The sequence below is a fragment of the Pleurodeles waltl genome, chromosome 7 (genome assembly GCF_031143425.1).
Source record: "Pleurodeles waltl isolate 20211129_DDA chromosome 7, aPleWal1.hap1.20221129, whole genome shotgun sequence".
In the NCBI taxonomy this organism is placed as follows: domain Eukaryota; kingdom Metazoa; phylum Chordata; class Amphibia; order Caudata; family Salamandridae; genus Pleurodeles; species Pleurodeles waltl.
The window spans coordinates 1,195,821,918-1,195,839,087 of record NC_090446.1 but is presented as its reverse complement, the minus strand read 5'-3'; the positions used below and the strand labels follow the sequence as shown (position 1 = coordinate 1,195,839,087).

The window sequence follows — 17,170 nt, the reverse complement described above, 5'->3', positions numbered from 1 at the left end:
GTATATGGAAATAGTGTAGCTGGACACCCTACAAATTTCCACAACTTTTTCCATGACAGTGCACTATGTTTCTTTGTTTTCTGGTCGACTCATGCAAATCTGACAGTAGGGTTGCTTTGGAAAACCCAGCTGGGTACGTTTGTACGGCGCTTGTAATTCATTATATGTAACACACCGGATCCAGCACCATTCTGATAAATTCCTTGCAAGGGAACCCTCAAGTCCCTGGAAAACATAGACCGATGTTACAGGCCCAATGTGGCTTTAAAAGGCCCACATGGAAACCAAGATAATTTAGCTTCAAAAATATTTGGGTTAATTCTGTTTGAGTGTATATATTACTACTGCATATCATTTACTTTAGTGAAATTATTCTTAACTTTTTATTAAGGACTTTCGCTCTTTAATTTGAATCTTCTGTACAATGCACTCAGAGCCAATTTAGCTAGATTTGCATTCTTTTAACTATCATAGAGTACAATTCAGCCTTTTATTCAGTGACCCATTTATTTGTCTTCAGTTTAGAGTATTACAAAGTGCAAATTAAAAAGACATAAGCTTCCATGCACAAACAATTAATTGAAGAATTTAGAACGATAATCCCAATAACATTTCTGGGTCAACAGAGTTGATCTACCCGAGAACGAACAGCAGTTATAAAAAAGAAAAAAAATCTCATTGAAAACAAAAAAAAAAAAAAAACTGAAATCCAGTTTAAAAGGCAGAAATAAAAAATAAAGTGTTGTGACTATAACCCTTTAAATGCAATTAAGAAAATTATCATTAATTCCGACGAGCCGAAACAAGGTTGTTGATGTTTTGTACTCGAGAATCTCACAAATGTTCATTTGAAGTGATAAACAATGCATACACTACTGTGTAACAATTAATGCACTTTAATTTTATTTTACATTTTCCTCAATGCCATTCTACCCATGGTGTCAGTGCACCTTACAAAATAACAAATAGGAAGTCGATGGTCTCGAGTTTGATAGGAACTGTATGTAGTGCAGACCTGAGAACAGGATTAACATCTAGCAACATGGAAACTGAATGGGTCAAAGAAAGTACAGTAAGAGAAGAGACGGCAGATCAGGTTTGAGTAGAGGAGGAATAAAAAAAAAAAGAGTGTGAAGATGGGTGGGCACATGTCAATAAACATAGGAGAAGAAATCATAGAGGCGACTACCTCAAGCAAAGGAGAAGATGCACAGAAGATTAATGCAGGGTATCAGTCAATTCTCATACTAAAATCAGAGTACTTCATGGCATTTCATGTCTGCTGGAAGATAGGTCCAGTGGGATGGTGCATCGCTGGAGAAGAGAGGGGAATAGCGAAAGTGAATTTTCAAGTTTTCAGATTCCAGTACTTGGATGTCTTTGCTACTTAAATGTTTGTTTCCTTGAGAGATTTTTATTAAGATATTGATTGTTTTGGCTGTGCACAGTAAGTGGCTTTAAAACTGATGCTGGCTAGTTAGAACTTGATTATGGCCTCACTGGGGAAGAGAGTGCACTTTATGTAGTATTGTGGAAATGGGTTCCTATTTTTGAGGGCATAAGTCCAGGCGAGCTGCTGAATGGATGATAGCATTACGAGGTGATATTGGAGATTTGGGAACTGTCTTCTTCATCAGTTAAGGACTTTCCCAGGGCTTGGACATCCTGGTGAAAGTACATTGGAAGTAAGAAGGATTTTAGTTATTTTTAGACACAGTACAATATTTTCATGTTCTAGGTAATATCTGAGAATAGCACACATTGCATTTCATGGTTAAAGCACATGAACTGGTAACATCTCAACAATAACCTTATGTGGGAGTGTAGTTTATTAGTTGATTTTGGTGTACATGAAGAGGTGGGTTATTATCATCCTGAAACATTTTCTTTTATTTAGGCCAAAACACAATCTTCGTGGAGTGCATTGTATATAGGGTAGCTTACGCGACAGCATCAACATTGGTGTGATATGGTTATGCCTTGTAACCCCAAGCACAAGCCTTACAGCAGCATGCAAGATCCCCTTGCGGGGTAGGTGATAGGACTAAGGGACCAGCACGAGCAGCACTGCCTGAGCCCAAAGTAAGAAGGGTTTTGGAATACAACAGCTTTGCTGGCACCGCAGAAATACCTGGTAGGTAGTAGCCTTGGCAATGAACTGGATGAAACTTGTGGTTACCCTCAAGTTTAAAATAAAACGTGGAGCACTTGGTTTGCAGAGACCAGTGAGCTGCATTGTGCCTGGCAGGGAGGTACAGATGGATACGTAAATCCTGCTAAATGTGAGTAGCCATGCCTGACCATACCAGAAATTGGAATGCAGATAAACAATTAACATTGTAAGATATAAATCGAGCCACTGGAAAATATGTATGTAAGTATTGTCTGTATTTACTGCTACCTATGTGTTATGTCTTATTACAGATATAATGAAATAAAGTTGGGGGAAAACGTTTAAAATAAAACTTAGGACCTCATTTACGGCGCTAAGACCGGTGTTCACCAATTCCGAGCAAGCATCTCTAACCCTTCAAAAGGGCAGGGCCATGAGCCATACAACACTTACAGTACTCGACTGCCACCGTAAAAAAACTGCCTTTCGCGTACGTGAGAAATATAAAGAGCCATTGGCTTTGTCCAGTTGTCTTCGCTACCAAGCGCTACCTACCTGTCAGGATATATCCCGATCGCTCAATTTAGCAAGAAAGAGAATCCTGCCAGAATTAACTGGGTTCCTAGACCCCTGTTTACCTGGTTCGTGAAAACAACATCACAGCAGTACCATAACTAAAGAGATGCCCTAGTCCTGTAAACATTTCTGAGATGTCAAAATATGTACAGTAAACATGCACTAAGCCTACAAAGGGAATACTTGCCCCTCGCTTACAGAATCTCAAAACAGGGACAAAGTGGTTATTTTTGCGCTTACAGTGGAGGTATTCCTAAGTGTGTCGGGTGTACAGCAGTTTCTACATCCATAGGTACAACTGCCATCAAAGTGCGCGCCGCGCGTGCAGCGCTGGCAGCTTATCCTACCTTGAAGGAGGTCCTTGCAATCCCCCATGGTGGGAGCGGCGGCCTCTGTCTCCCTGAGGTGAAGCGGCCACGACGAGGCTCTCAAGCGGCTCTGGCGCTCGGGTTCGACAACATACCCTGCCTCGAGTCCCTGCGCGCGCTCCTGCCACCGGCGCGTCGAAGGAGCGGTTTGTACAGGTGTCTCATTTATTTATCTAGAGGGCCTTGAAGGAACCTGGCCCACCCCCCTGACACGCCCAAGGCGAGTCAAGATAAGGTCCTTGCTAGTCCTACCAGGCCGTGGAGGATGATGCATGTCTGACTCCGCCCCAGGTGAGAGGGGTGGTAGGGAGACTCGTCTGAGACACTGTTCTGAACTTCCGACATATCACTATTGCTGTCCCAGCGTTTTGCTAACTTCCCTGAATTCCCTTAATTTTATTAGGAACCGGTCTGCTTCCGAGAGGCCCACTACTAGTTCACAAACTCGGGCACCCAATTAGAAGAAGAGATGAATGCCAAGAAAACAAGCAGTGAGGTTATTTTCAAGGGCGCAATTTTCAATAACATAAAGACACTGATGCGCGACCTTAGTGCGCCCGAGAATTCGTACCGGCTCAAAACAACAACATGACTGCGTCATCTGTTTTCCGTGCTGACTTTCTGCCCTTCTCCCGTGAGTGACCCGTGCACGGGTGTTGCCCAAAACTGGTCCCGGCTGGCGACTGTTGTTGTCATTTTTAAATGAAGGTCGACACACAAGAGTTGGCAAAGGGAGCACCGGGTTGAGTGCCTGTCAGAGATCTGCAAGCACACCTTCAGATCCATGAATTCCAAACATAAAATAGCTCACAGTTGCAGTGCGCCTGCTCCACAAATAGCCTCGCAGATTATTTGCTGTTCATCTCGTACAAACACAGTTGCTCAGTAGGTCTATGTTCCTTCTGCGGGTATATGTTTATAATCAGCAGGCCCCAATCTCTGAAACGTCAGAGGTCACCCAGTCTTTCAGCTTTCCGAAATCAACAGAATAGGTATTGTTTGTGAGAGAAACAGTAACACCAGATTTGTTGCGGCAAATCATGTTTGCCCAAGTGAGGAAAATAACATAATCTCTGTTGTTTATCTTTCAGAATGTCAGTCTTGATTACTTAAAGCATCCTCCTATTATTAATGTAGATTTTTATGTTCTCATGACATTGCCAAAGCATTTTTTACCTCGCCATAGTTTTTTTGTTTTAATTTTACTGGTCTTAATTGTAACGCTATAAAATACACACATTGTGTCCTGTGACAAGCCTTTCACTTCCCAACATTCAACATTTTATATAGCTCTTCTTCTACTTACGAAAAGTTTTTCGATATCTTGCCCATTATGTATGTTGCCTTAGATAAAGATGCTGTTGATAACATGAAAGAAATACCCACCACTTCCCGACTCTCGTGTGGTGTTGAATGGATTGATTGCTTGTGGTGCTTATGGCCCCTGATAATGAATGGAGGACTCGTCTGACCCCTGCCCAAACCCGTTTGTACGTCAATAGGAATTCCTGGTTGTGTGGAGTTTACTGTATACATTAAGTACCAGGTGCAATAAAGTTCACGTCCCGCGTTAAAGTTTGGAAGGTCAAACAAAACTGACAACGTTTGCGAGGAAAAGAGACAGTATTTACCTTACCATGTGGATTTTCGTGTGGTAAGCACTGAAAGTTATGTGTTATTTCCCCAAAACTCAGAATAGCTGCAACGTACTGCAACTGATAAATCGTGAACCCCAAGGATTCAGATTTAATTGGGTGTGATAAAATCAACTTCTTTCCTGGGCACTTAGTGTTTGGGAAGAGATGCTGGTGAGAATGCATCATGCTACTTCTGTACAGGACAACACGAAGGGCGGTATCCAACATCCTCCACTTTTTGAACAACTTTGATTTTATTACACATTGTTAACTAATTCAAGCCCTCCAGATGCCAAACACTGCATTTATACATTACACTTTCACAAGGGAAGGTGTGGAAAAACAGCTGAAAGATCGAGCTGTCTGGCGTTCACCAGCAAATTAGCACCAAAAGAAATATTGATAAAGAATTGAAGCTATTCCTCTTTCAGTTTGGCTCTAGATTTGTTTTTGACTTGCAACAATATTTTATCATTCTCAATACTTGTCAAGTAGCTAATCTGGTTACCATTCACCATATCTAACAACAGAACAGGAAGCGCAACTCAGTCACATACAAAATAAAAGTACTTCTCTCTTAACAATATTTATCAATCAGAAGCTTGTAGAGCGCGGCTAATCACCCATAGCATCTCAAGGTGCTGATTGTGGGCTTGCTGCTCAGTCAAAGAGCCAGGTCTTGAGGTCCTTCCTGAACTGCTTCAGTGATGCATTCTGCCTGAGCTTGAGGGGAAGTGTGTTCCATGTCCGAGCTGATAGGTAGGAGAAAGATCTGCCTCCTGCTGTGCTTTTCCAGGTTTGGGGACGGCTGCAAGGGCGAGCTGGGAAGAACGGAGATGTCTGTTGAGTACGTAGCAGGCGAGGAGGTGGTTGATGTATACCGGTCCTATGTTGGGCCGTGCCTTGTAGGTGTGGATCAGGAGTTTGTATTTGATGCACTTGTTGACTGGGAGCCAGTGTAGGTCTTTGAGGTGGGAGGAGTTGTGGCTGCGTCAGGGGATGTTCAGGATGAGTCTGGCTGCTGCATTCTGGATTCTTTGTGGTCTTGATTGAAGTTTCTTGGTGATGCCGGCATACAGTGTGTTGCCGTAGTCTTGTTTGCTAGTGACAAGTGCATGTGTGACTGTCTTCCTTGTGTCAGAGGGAACCCATTTGAAAATCTTCCGCAGGAGTTGGAGTGTGTGGAAGCATGACAAAGAGACGGCATTGACTTGGCGGGTTATGGATAGAGAGAGGTCCAGGATGATACCCAGGTTGCGTGGGTGGTCCGTGGGGGCGGGGGTGCTTAATCGTTCCAGGTGGAAGGGGTAGAGCCAATTGCAAGGATCTCTGTCTTATCCAAGTTGAGTTTGAGGCAGCAGGCTTCCATCCAGGTGGCGACTGCTCTCATCCCATTATGGAAATTTCTCTTGGCCTTTGCAGAGTCCTCGGACAGGGAGAGGATCAGTTGGTTATTGTCAGCATAGAAGACTTGATGATCTTGGCAAGCAGGACATGTAGATGTTGAAAAGTGTCGGGCTGAGTAAAGATCCTTGGGGCACTCTGCAGCATGTGTCTTTGGGTTCTGACGTGAACAGCAGCAGTCTCACACACTGTGTTCTTCCTGTGAGGAAGGACCTGATCCAATCCAGTGCTTTATCTCGGATGCCGGCATTGTGTAGTCTGTCACAGAGGGTGGAATGGGAGATGGTGTCAAACAAGCAGAGAGGTCGAGGAGGATGAGTGTGGCTGTGCCTCCGTGGCCTAGTATGATGCGTATGTCATCGGTGGCTGCTATGAGTGTGGTTTCACTGCTGTAGTTGCTTCTGAATCCGGACTGGGATGGGTCTAGGATTTAGTGTGTCTGGAGTAATTTGGTGAGTTGCTGGTTGACGGCCTTCTCCGTTACCTTGGCTGGGAAAGGGAGCTGAGGGATGGCTCTGTAGTTTTGCAGCTCCTTTGGGTCGGTGGTGGGTGTCTTGAGCAGCGGGTTGATATTGGTGTGCTTCCAGTCTGATGGGAATGTGGCAGTCTCAAAGGATCGGTTGATAGTGGGGCAGAGCTCTGGTGCTATGGTGGCGCTGGCCAGGTTGAAGATATGATGATGGCACAAATCCAAGGGTGCTCCCAAGTGGATGGAGTTCATCAGTCTTTGGGTGTCCTCTTTGGTGATTTGGATCCAAGAGTGCAGGATCTGGTGAGGTGCTAGGTCCGTGGTGGTGAGCAACACTGGTGGGTTTTTCTTCCTGAAGCCTTTGTAAGTGTCCTGGATTTTTTGGTAAAAGAAGGTGGCGAGGTCATTGCAGAGATCTTGGGAGGGAGGGATGGATGAGGTGTCTGTCTTGGGGTTCATTAACTCTTTGACTATGGCGAAGAGCTCTTTGCTGTTGTGAGTGCTGGTGTTGAGGCGTGCTTGAATGGCAGCTTTTTTGGCGGCTCTGATGTTCTGGTGGTGTGTGGTGACTGCGTTCTTGTAGGCTGTGTGGTCTTCGGTTGATTTGCTATTCCTCCATTTATGTTCCAGTTATCTGCAGGAGCTCATGGATTCCTGTAGGTCTGCTGTAAACCATTTAGGTATTTTGCTCTGTTTCCTTAGGGGGTTACATTGTTGGCGCATTCCGATAACCAGTCAACACGCTTGTGGTCGGTCCAATGGTGTTTGGAGGTGTGAGAGATGATTTCGTTCCCTCTTGAGAAAACGGGGTCGAGTATGTGTCCAGCTCTGAGGGTGGGGACGCTGACGAGTTGTTTGAGGCCGAGTGTTGTGAGGTTGTCCAGGAGGTTTGTGGTGTTGGGGTCATCGTGGGTATCAAGGTGGAAGTTGAGGTCGCTGAGTAGGATGTAGTCGGAGGAAGTGAGCACTTGGGGGCGACGAGGTCGGCGATGTCTTCACAGAACTGGGGTCAGGGTCCAAGTGGCCTGTAGATCAGGGTGCCATGGAGGGAGGCATTGGTGTTGGTCTGAATCTGGAAGTGTAGGTGTTCGTGGGTTGACTGAGACTCATTGGTGGTTGTCAGGCAGTGGTTGTTCTTGTAGACTATGACAATGCCACCTCCAGGCCAGATGGCTTTGTCATTGTGGATGATTTTGTAATTGTCTGGGATGACCGTGGCGATGTCTGGGGCAGCGGTTGGGGTGATCCATGTCTCTGTGAAGAAGGCGACGTCCGGGGCTGTTGAGTCGAGGAGGTCCCAGACTTCTACCACATGCTTGATGAGGGATCGTGTGTTGAGGAGTATGCACTTGAGGTGGTCGTCCGTGGTTGGTGTGGGATCATGAGGTGGTGCTTGAAGGGTGCTGGAGCATGTGCGGCATGAAAAAGGTCCATGAGTGTTCCTGTGGTCGGCTAGGTGGCAGGCTGAGGATCTTCCCCGGTTGAGGGCGTGTAGAGTGCTGGCGTCGCACCGGCGGATGGGACGAGAATCACGGTCCATGGCGCTGGGCGCGGTCCAGGTGCGGACGGACGCAGATGGGCTTGCCTTTGGTGCACCAGTGGTGCACCTGCTGCACGCAGCCGGTATTAAGAAGGGGAGGGAGGCAGTTGGTCCGGTCAGCTGGGAGGCGGAAGGGCAGGAAAAGCGATTTGCGGGGAGAAGGGGGCAGGGCCGCAGGGGCAGCAGCAGTGCAGGGGAAAACGCTTGACACAGAAGGGAGAGAAAACGAGACAAGAGGGTGAAAAAAAGGAATAAAAGACAAAGAATATAGAAATAAAAGACAGAAGTAAAGGCAGAAGTAAAAGGGAGGAGTAAAAAGACACAGAAAATACTTACTTGCAGATGGCCACTAGGTCACCATAGATGAGGCGTAGGTGGGAGCCTGCAGGTGGAGGTGAGCTTTGAACTGACAGTCGAGCAGGCTCTCAGTTTGCTCAAGGCAGAGGCAGCAGCAGCACCAACAGGTGAAGCTGCACAGGGAAGGGCAACAGTCGCTGACCAGGAGGTCAGAGTAGTCAGCCTCTCACTGCACAGTGGCTGCCATTAAGAAAGGGAGTGAGGCGGGGGATACGGTTAGCTGGGAGGTGGGAGGGTGGTAAAAACAGTTCGCAGGGGAGGGAGGAAGGGCAGCAGGAGCAGCAGCGGTGCAAGGGAAAACTCGGGACAGAGAAGGGAGAGAAAAAGAGACAAGAGAGAGAAAAAAGGAATATAAGACAGACAAAGACTATAAAAGTAAAAGACAGAAGTAAAGGCAGAAGTAAAAGGCAGGAGCAAAGAGAGACAGAAGATACTTACTTGCAGATGGCCACTCGGCCACCAGGGATGAGGCCCAGACCGGAACCTACGGTTGGAGGTGGGCCTCGAACTGAGAGTTAAGCAGGCTCTCAGTTCACTCAAGGGAGAGGCAGCAGCAACAGGTAGAGCTGCACAGAGGAGGGCAACAGATGCTGACCAACATTTTGTTAAACAAACCTACAGCAGAACTCTACATAACCCCTTAAAGTAGCCATCATGTGATTCTCCAGACTGAAATCTGACCAATTAAAAGCAATTACAAAGTTTAGACATTGCAGGTAAAACAAGAAAACCTAGAGAACAGATAGATGGGGCTGAAGTCCACAATGAAAAGTGGTGATGATAGGAAACGTTTGCTTCTAATTGGTAAATGCAGTGGTGAAAGCAAAAAACTCACTGGATTACAACACGCAAGGAACATTATGTGAACTTTTTATATCACCCCTTTACAGGAGCAATGGCCACAAAGCCTTTTCAGCCCTGCCCTGGAAGCCAATAAAACACACTTCATCAAACCTGAATATCTCATCCTATTTATAACAAATCGGGAGAGCACCTGGAACAAATGGGATACCAGTTGATATCTTACAGTAGACACCAACTAAATTGGCTGCAGCTCTTTTGCCTGTGTACAGCAACATCTTCACAAATACAGCGTTCTTTCATCCTCGAAGGGCTCAATTTGTGAACTGATTTATTAAAAGGGAAGCAAATCAGACCAGAGCAACATCAGATTAATAGTACTATTGGATTCAGAAGTTAATAGTTTTGCAAATTTGCTTTTAGCAAAACTAGAAGAAAAACTAGAAGCCTGGATCAAAGTAATAAGTAGTAAAGTAGATGCAATATCTGTCAATTTGCAGCGGAGTATCTCGTTCACCATGCTCTAAATAAAGCCCTATTTTTGGAACCTGCAGCAAGGGTACTCTGTAACAGATTACTGTTTGAAATGATGACAGTTATGAGGGGTACCAGCAGGGCTGTCCCATGCCACAGCTGCACTTTTTACTGGCATTAGAACCTTTGATGATAGCCATTAGAATGACCAGGACAATTAAATAAATAGAGACCCCACTTGAAAAATAAATTAATGTTATAGGAAGATAACATTTTACTGAAATTCAGTGAACCAGACTCATCACTCCCATCCATTACATACGTCACCTCAGAGTTTTCTGTATTTTCAGGGTATAAAAAGAACTGGCTAAGGAGTGAGGCAATTCCAATGATTCTCAACACTACTGATTATGTGCTGAACAACTAACCTTTTAAATGAATCCCTTGTAATATGCAATATTTGAGGATTCTGGTAATCAAATAGATAAATCAAGTGGTTACTGACAATAAACAAGAAGTGATAGACCAAATGAAAAAAAATCTCATTAAATGGGAAAAACTACAATTGTCACTATGAAGAAAAGTCCAGACAATAAAGATGGCAATGGCTCCACAGTTCCAAAATTTCATTATGTGTTTGGCATCATTCCCATCAAAACACGAAATCACCTCATTGAAAATGATGACCTTTTAGCAAAGGGATACATTTAGAGGGAGCAAACCCACACCTGAGGATGTCAAAACTCTACTCAGCTACTACTTAAGAGGGCTTTGGACTTCCTCACATAGGGACATAGTATTCATGCCCCCATTTATTTCAAATAGCTTATGACCTGAAGCCACATCTGGAAACTCTGGACTGGATCCAAGTGAAGAGATGCCACCAGTGCTGTATGAATGGACCCCAAGCCATGCAACAAAACACTCAAAAGACCCTGAAATCTAGTACTTACAAAGGTGTTTCATATATGAATTTCAACACAAAATGAGCAGCAAAGGGAGAATGCTTTACCTTGATACTTCCATCTAGCACAATGCTGAGATAAGGGTTGCTAGCAAACCATTCTCCTGGACAGGCTCGAATGATAAGAGCATTCACAATCTAAATCAGCTCCTCTCAGGAATTGATCTAAAAGCCTTCACATATCTAACAGACACATTCCAGTTATTGTATAATGAAATAAGGGGACATGTGTTATATTACCTGGAACAATCCCCACTGCATAACTATCTAATAAAAAAGGGACACTACAATAAGTTTATTTTAGGACTGTGCAAAATAATTATTAGCAATGATGCTCTAAACCAGATGTCTCCAACCAGTTGATCATGTACTACCACTAGCTCCCAGACACTTTCCGAGTAGCTCACAGCCTTGAGTTCATTTCTATATAAGCACAAGGTCATATTTTCCTTTTTAAAGTTAAGGGAATACTGTGTTTATTTTACATTATTATCACCAAGCTGCAGATCGCAGTGCCTGATAATGAGCAGTGCTCAGTCAGATTTATGAACTAGGCTGGGACAGGGGATTAGAGGTGAACAACTGAAGCACTGAGATATGTAACTCTTAAAGGAAAGTCCTTGTCATATCAATATTGAATCTGTGAACAAAATGAAGGCTCTGGATGCTTTGAAATGGGAGAAAATTAAAATGAAAAGTTACCTTAAAGATTAAGTTAATTCTTCATTTTATTATTTTCCCATTTCAAAGTGTGGCATTTACCAACAGCAGGCCTCTTGCTCCCAGTGGCCAGCAGACACTGTGCTAAAAGTATAACTGAAAAATACAGCCATTTTTGTAAGTGAAAAAATGTAAAGTACCAAAAATGTTCCATATTATGAAAATTTCTAGCAGACATCTTCTGCACTTTAAATTTCTCTCATGTAGAAAAATAATTGTATGTTTGTGTTATACATGTAACAGTGCCACATATGGCGAAAGGTCTATTCTGTTCTGCAAGTACGTACGACGCAGGCTCTCAGTCACCCATATAAATACATCCAATTCTTATGTACGCATGCTCATACATCTGACCAAGACTACGCTCTCACCGACACACGTGGCACATGGCAGCCCTGTGATAGTGCCCTAGTCAAAGTATTTTGTTCAAACCATACTATCTGTCTCTAAGGACATTAGACTTAAAGTCAGAGAAGCTGGTCGTGGGGGTGCTGGTAACAATGCACACGTTGTTTAGCCTTCAGTAACTCACAATGATTTTAACTGATCAGAAGTAGCTCTCACTACAGGAAAGATTGGAAACCCTTGCTTTAAACCAACGTAAACTCTACTGAAGTGAAAATGGCAAGAAAAACTTGGAAACAACTTTGTAGATGAGAATTGAACAAAACTACTGCACACACATGACATAGAGCTAAGAGCAGCATATCTCAAGTTTAGTTCCTTTAAAATACTTCAAGAATGACTTTGGTCCCACTACAAACTATACAGAAGTAAAATATCGCGCCCCTCTCTGTGCCAGAGATTGTGAAAATAAAAAGCAGATATTGCACATATTTGATGGCACTGCACACATATACAACCCTATCAGCAACAGATCCCTGAAACTAGCAATGCTCCCAGATAAACTCCACATGGTGGTAATAATGAATCATAAAAAAATGTATATAGCTGTAACGCTGACAATAGCTACACTGTGTATCTTCAGGCACTGGAAATTGACAACTCTGTGCACGAATGAGGACTGGATGGAATCACTGACAACAAGGGAAGTTTATTTAATGATCAATTACATATATTTCATGGAGTTTGGAGGTCATTTCTGACCGAACTTACTTCAGATATAGACTATCTAGGATGTACATAGAGTTAAGCTGCAAGTATTTGTTATGTATGACATGGTCTGGTAATGGACACTGGGGATGATGCATGGTATACCCTAACATTAGCTAGAACAATTAAATTACATGTCAGTTTGTTTAATTTAGCAACTTGTGTATGACGGGCATTGTGTATGTAGACCTCACTATGCTAAAAAATAGTGGTAACTGAAAAAGGCATTACCAGTTATTTTAACACACGTGGTATGTTGTTTATCTGATTTATTTGAATCCAAACTTAATAAAAATTATATAAATTGAAATCATTAAAGTCCAGGTGTCAGAATGCAACTCGAGGGTTAGAAAGTTTTCTTTATACACATACAGAGGTCATGCGATCTCAGAAGCAATAGTTGCATTCTCAGTTACAGATTAAATGACCCAGTCATGTCATACAGCATACCACTATATTTGCTGGGAATCTAAACAGAAGGTATTAGATCCTTCAATTGTATGACAACTACAAAATCTTTGCCAGTAAACTCCACAACACAGCACACATTTAGAATTAAACGGTTCACAAGTTTATGCAACCACTGAGAAAGCACAATTTCCAGGATTGGTCCTAAAAAGGCAAGTTTTAGGTTTAAATCTGTTTATTGGTTTATATAATAAACCACCTACATCCCAAGGCCGGTGGTCGTAGTATAATAAAATGCGAATAGGGACAAAGTACAAAATACTACAACCCTGACTATGGTGGTCATTATGAACATGGCAGTAACCACGGCCAACAGGCTGGCGTTCCAGACCGCCAAATAATGAAGCACATGAGAAACAGGCAGCGGGTCATCCACCTACAGCCATTTTGGTAGTCACGACGGGGGAGGCCATCTTCAGCCTGGTGGAAAGGCCCTACCTGCCCACCAAATAATGAAACACCACACCACCATCAGTTCCGGGGCGGGAACCACCACCACGCAAAGCTTGGCCGAAACAACCCATATAAAGGGAAATACTCACCGGAGGCAAACAGAACACGCCGACGCCGACATGGAGCGAGAGTTGGAAATAATCCCAATGCTTCTCTTTGCCATATTTCTCCAGAACGATGACTGACGACGAAGACGACGACAGCAAGTACCGCAGCCTAGTACACATGGGAGAAAAGGGCACAGTTACACACCGACCCACCCCACCCACACCACAACGCACTCCCAACCCCTCCCACCATCCCAAGCCATACTTACCATAACAAGATGTACTTACCAGACACAAGCCAACAAATACTTGCACCAATGCACACACCTTTGCACACCACACCCCCACAGTGAAATGCTGCAGAACCGGTCAATATTGTGCCAGCAGGACTGATGGGCACTAAAATTGACTCCAACTGGATTAAAATTAAATGTACAAACAAGGCCATAGGCCAGTCCATATGTACAAGTCCCGGAAGGGCAAATATAGGCTGCACTTGACTCCTACGATGGCAAAGGAAGCTCCACAGAGAAGGGGCAGTATGGGGCAGCCAGACACCTCAGGGATCAGGGGCAGGTGTGGGGTGGGGTTGGTGTGTCAGGTTTTGAAGGGGGGGCCTTGGGCTCAGGTTGTGGAGGTGGAGAAGGTTTGGGCTTGCCCTTGGAAGAAGAGGGAGTGTGCCTGGACTGGGGGGGGGGTGGCAGAGGGACCATGGGAAACACAGGGCTTCTTCCTCCCTGCGGAAGGTGCACAGGAATGGGAAAGGCAGACTGTTGAGGACTTTGAAGAGGAAGGAGTGGACTGGGTGAGGGCATGGGAACGTGTAGGGACAAGATGGGGTGGGCCAGTGGGTTCAAACAGGTAAACACAGGAGAGGAAAAGCTTCTTGGGTGCAGTTGGAGTGGTTTTGGAGCCAGGTCTGGGAGTGGAGTTTGAGGGAGTGGTGGTATGAGGTGTAGGTGTGCTGGACGTAGATGCAGGTGCCTGTTTAGTCTGCTTATGTATGGTGGATGTGTGTGGTGTGGATGAGTGTGAGTGTTTGAGTGTTTTGGGAAGAGGGGGGTGGACACAGTGGGAGAAGACATGCTGCCAGTGTATATGGATGTTGTGTGGGTGTCTGCAGGTCTGGAGAGTGTGCTGCAAGTGTCTGTGAATGTAGTCATGGTGAGTGCAGGTGTGATGTCTGAGGTGCATGACTGGATGTCAGCTGTTGCGGTGACTGCAAGAATGGGGGCAGCAGCAGTGACTGAGGGTTCAGTGCTTGTGGGTGTGCATGGTGAAGTGACAGGCAGGGAGGCGGGGAACGTTGACACAGTGGGGGAGGTGGATGTTGTGTCTGCTTTAGTATGTTGGGTGTGTGCCTGCATGTGGTGGAAAGTGTAGTGCTTGTGTTTCTCTGTATATTGATCTGTGTGCATGGCTGTCTGTATGTGTGCTTGGGATGGGTGAATGGAGTGGGGTGCTGGAAGAGGTAGAGGTGGTGGGAGGGGGGACGGAAAGACCAGGGACACTGGCTGCTGTCAAAGAGGATGCCAGAGCCTGAAAAGATCTCAGTAGGCCAGACATGGCACCGTGAATGCCTTCCAGGTATGCATTGCCTTGCTGCATCTGGGATGCTAGCCCCTGGATGGCATTCATGATGGTTGTCTGCCCTACAGAGATAGTTCTCAGGAGGTCAATAGCCTCCTCCGCAACAGGGCTGACTGGGCCAGGAGATGAGGTGCCTAGAGCGAAGGAGATGCCCACCCTCCTGGGTGAGTGGGAACGGGCAACTCAGTGGGGAGCTACTGGGAGGGCGGTGATGGTATGGGGGGGCGGGAGATAACAAAGAATGGGTGAGCCCAGTGGGGTCCGCCACCACAAGGGAGCTGCCATCGGAGGAGGTATAGGAGTCACTACCACCAATGGTAGTTGCCTCCCCATGGTACTCCCCTAGTACTCCAACCCACTGGTCCCCTTGGCGTCCGTGGACTCTGCCACATGGGTCCCGTGGGCTGCAGCATCCCCACTCGCCGGTGCCTCAGCTCCCTTGCCCAATGATGCTAAAGTACACAAGGACACAAGAGCACGGGGGGACAAAACAAGAAAGACGTATGTCAATTCCAGGAATTATGTACATGTTTGGACACATACCCTCCCACCCAGCTCAGGCACTAACCCTCAGCAGACACAACACATGTTATGAATGTGCCCCTGACTGGTAAGCATGACCCCACAGTACACTGCATTCCCATCCTGCACAACTACTCTGATACACTTTGTAAAGTGAACCAATGAGAGACGATGTCAAGCCAACACATCTGCAAGTCCATAACGTTACATTGAATACAATGGCCCAAACAGGGGACCCCTTCACGGGCCTAAAGACCCAGCCAAAACTACCTAGGACACTATCCCACGGACGTTGGCGGGGGGGCAGGACTGCAGGGACACACCTGTCTATGTGCCTGGCACTACTATGCTTGCACCCCTTAGCACCTAACTACACTCATCATAGTGGCATCACAACAGTGTTGGTACTCACTAACTGGTGGCTGCTGTGCTGCCTTCAAGTGCCCATCCAAATGGGGATAGGCCACTGCCAGAATGCGGGCCATTAGGGGGGGTCAGGGTACGACGGGCACCACTCCCTCATTGAGAGGCCTTCCCCAGCTGGGCCTCTCCGGTCTTCCTGGCCCAGTGCCTCAGGTCCTCCCATCACTTCCTGCAGTGGGTGCTCCGCCGGTTGTAGACCCCCAGGGTCCACACTTCCTTGGTGATGGCTTGCCACAGGCCACTCTTCTGATGGGCGCTGACCTGCATGGGACACACAAAGTAAAGAAAAAGCCGTCAGTGTGGGTGCCCCATACACAAATGCCATGCCCATTCAACCAGACATGGCCCATGGAGACATACATATGGACAATTTCCAAGCCAAAAACTGCCAGACACACTACGAGTGAGCATTCACACAGCCAACAAAAAACACATACAGGCATCTGCCACATTTGCACACATCTAAGGAGGACAAATAGCAACTCACCTGCTCCTCTGGTCGCCCATACAGCTTGGCATACAGGGGTAGGACCCCATCCACCAGCTTCTCCAGCTCCTCCACGGTGAAGGCAGGGTCCCGTTCCCCTGTAACACGTGCCATCTCAGGGACCAGAGTCAGGAAAGAGCAGCACACGCAGTGGAGTTCTTCCCTTCTCGTAGTGCAGGTGTCAAGTGTCAAGGGCATGTCAAAATGGCGGTAGATACTGCGGCGGTGTGCACCGTCAACGCCGGCGGGGATCATGATTGGCCCAGGTTCCCCATTGACAACCATGTTATCCAATGATCAGGTGCACAGCAGTGAACACCGCCTACCGCCATGACGAGTAACACCAGCGGAGTTAAGTCACTTCCACACTACACTAACTGTATAGCAGGAGGCTGTCATTTTGCATCCACCATGCCTACATAGCCTGGCCGGGGGACTCATTCATGGCTCCATTCCCTCTCCCCTTCGTCGAGTACTGACATGAGTACTGGTCCTCCACATGGAATCATGGTGGGAAGTGTGTCTACACTGTGGTGCCATTATGACTGAGACACCTCACCACACATTAGCCTGACAGAATTACTTCCTTCTTTGTGTCTGTGTGAGGTACATTTGTGTCACATGTAAAACATGAATTCTGTCAC

At 45.9% G+C, this 17,170-nt stretch overlaps 1 protein-coding gene across 2 annotated transcripts in view; it reads right to left on the bottom strand.

Moving 5' to 3' along the window:
* The window catches only part of LOC138246090 (TBC1 domain family member 24-like), a 67,568-nt gene extending 64,377 nt beyond the window's left edge, over positions 1-3,191 (bottom strand). For both annotated transcript variants that reach the window (XM_069200321.1, XM_069200323.1), the window contains exon 1: positions 3,037-3,191. In XM_069200321.1, coding sequence (XP_069056422.1) covers positions 3,037-3,064 — 28 coding nt within the window. In that variant the 5' untranslated portion in view covers positions 3,065-3,191. The remainder of the gene's footprint in view (positions 1-3,036) is intronic.
* Positions 3,192-17,170: the final 13,979 nt, after the last annotated feature.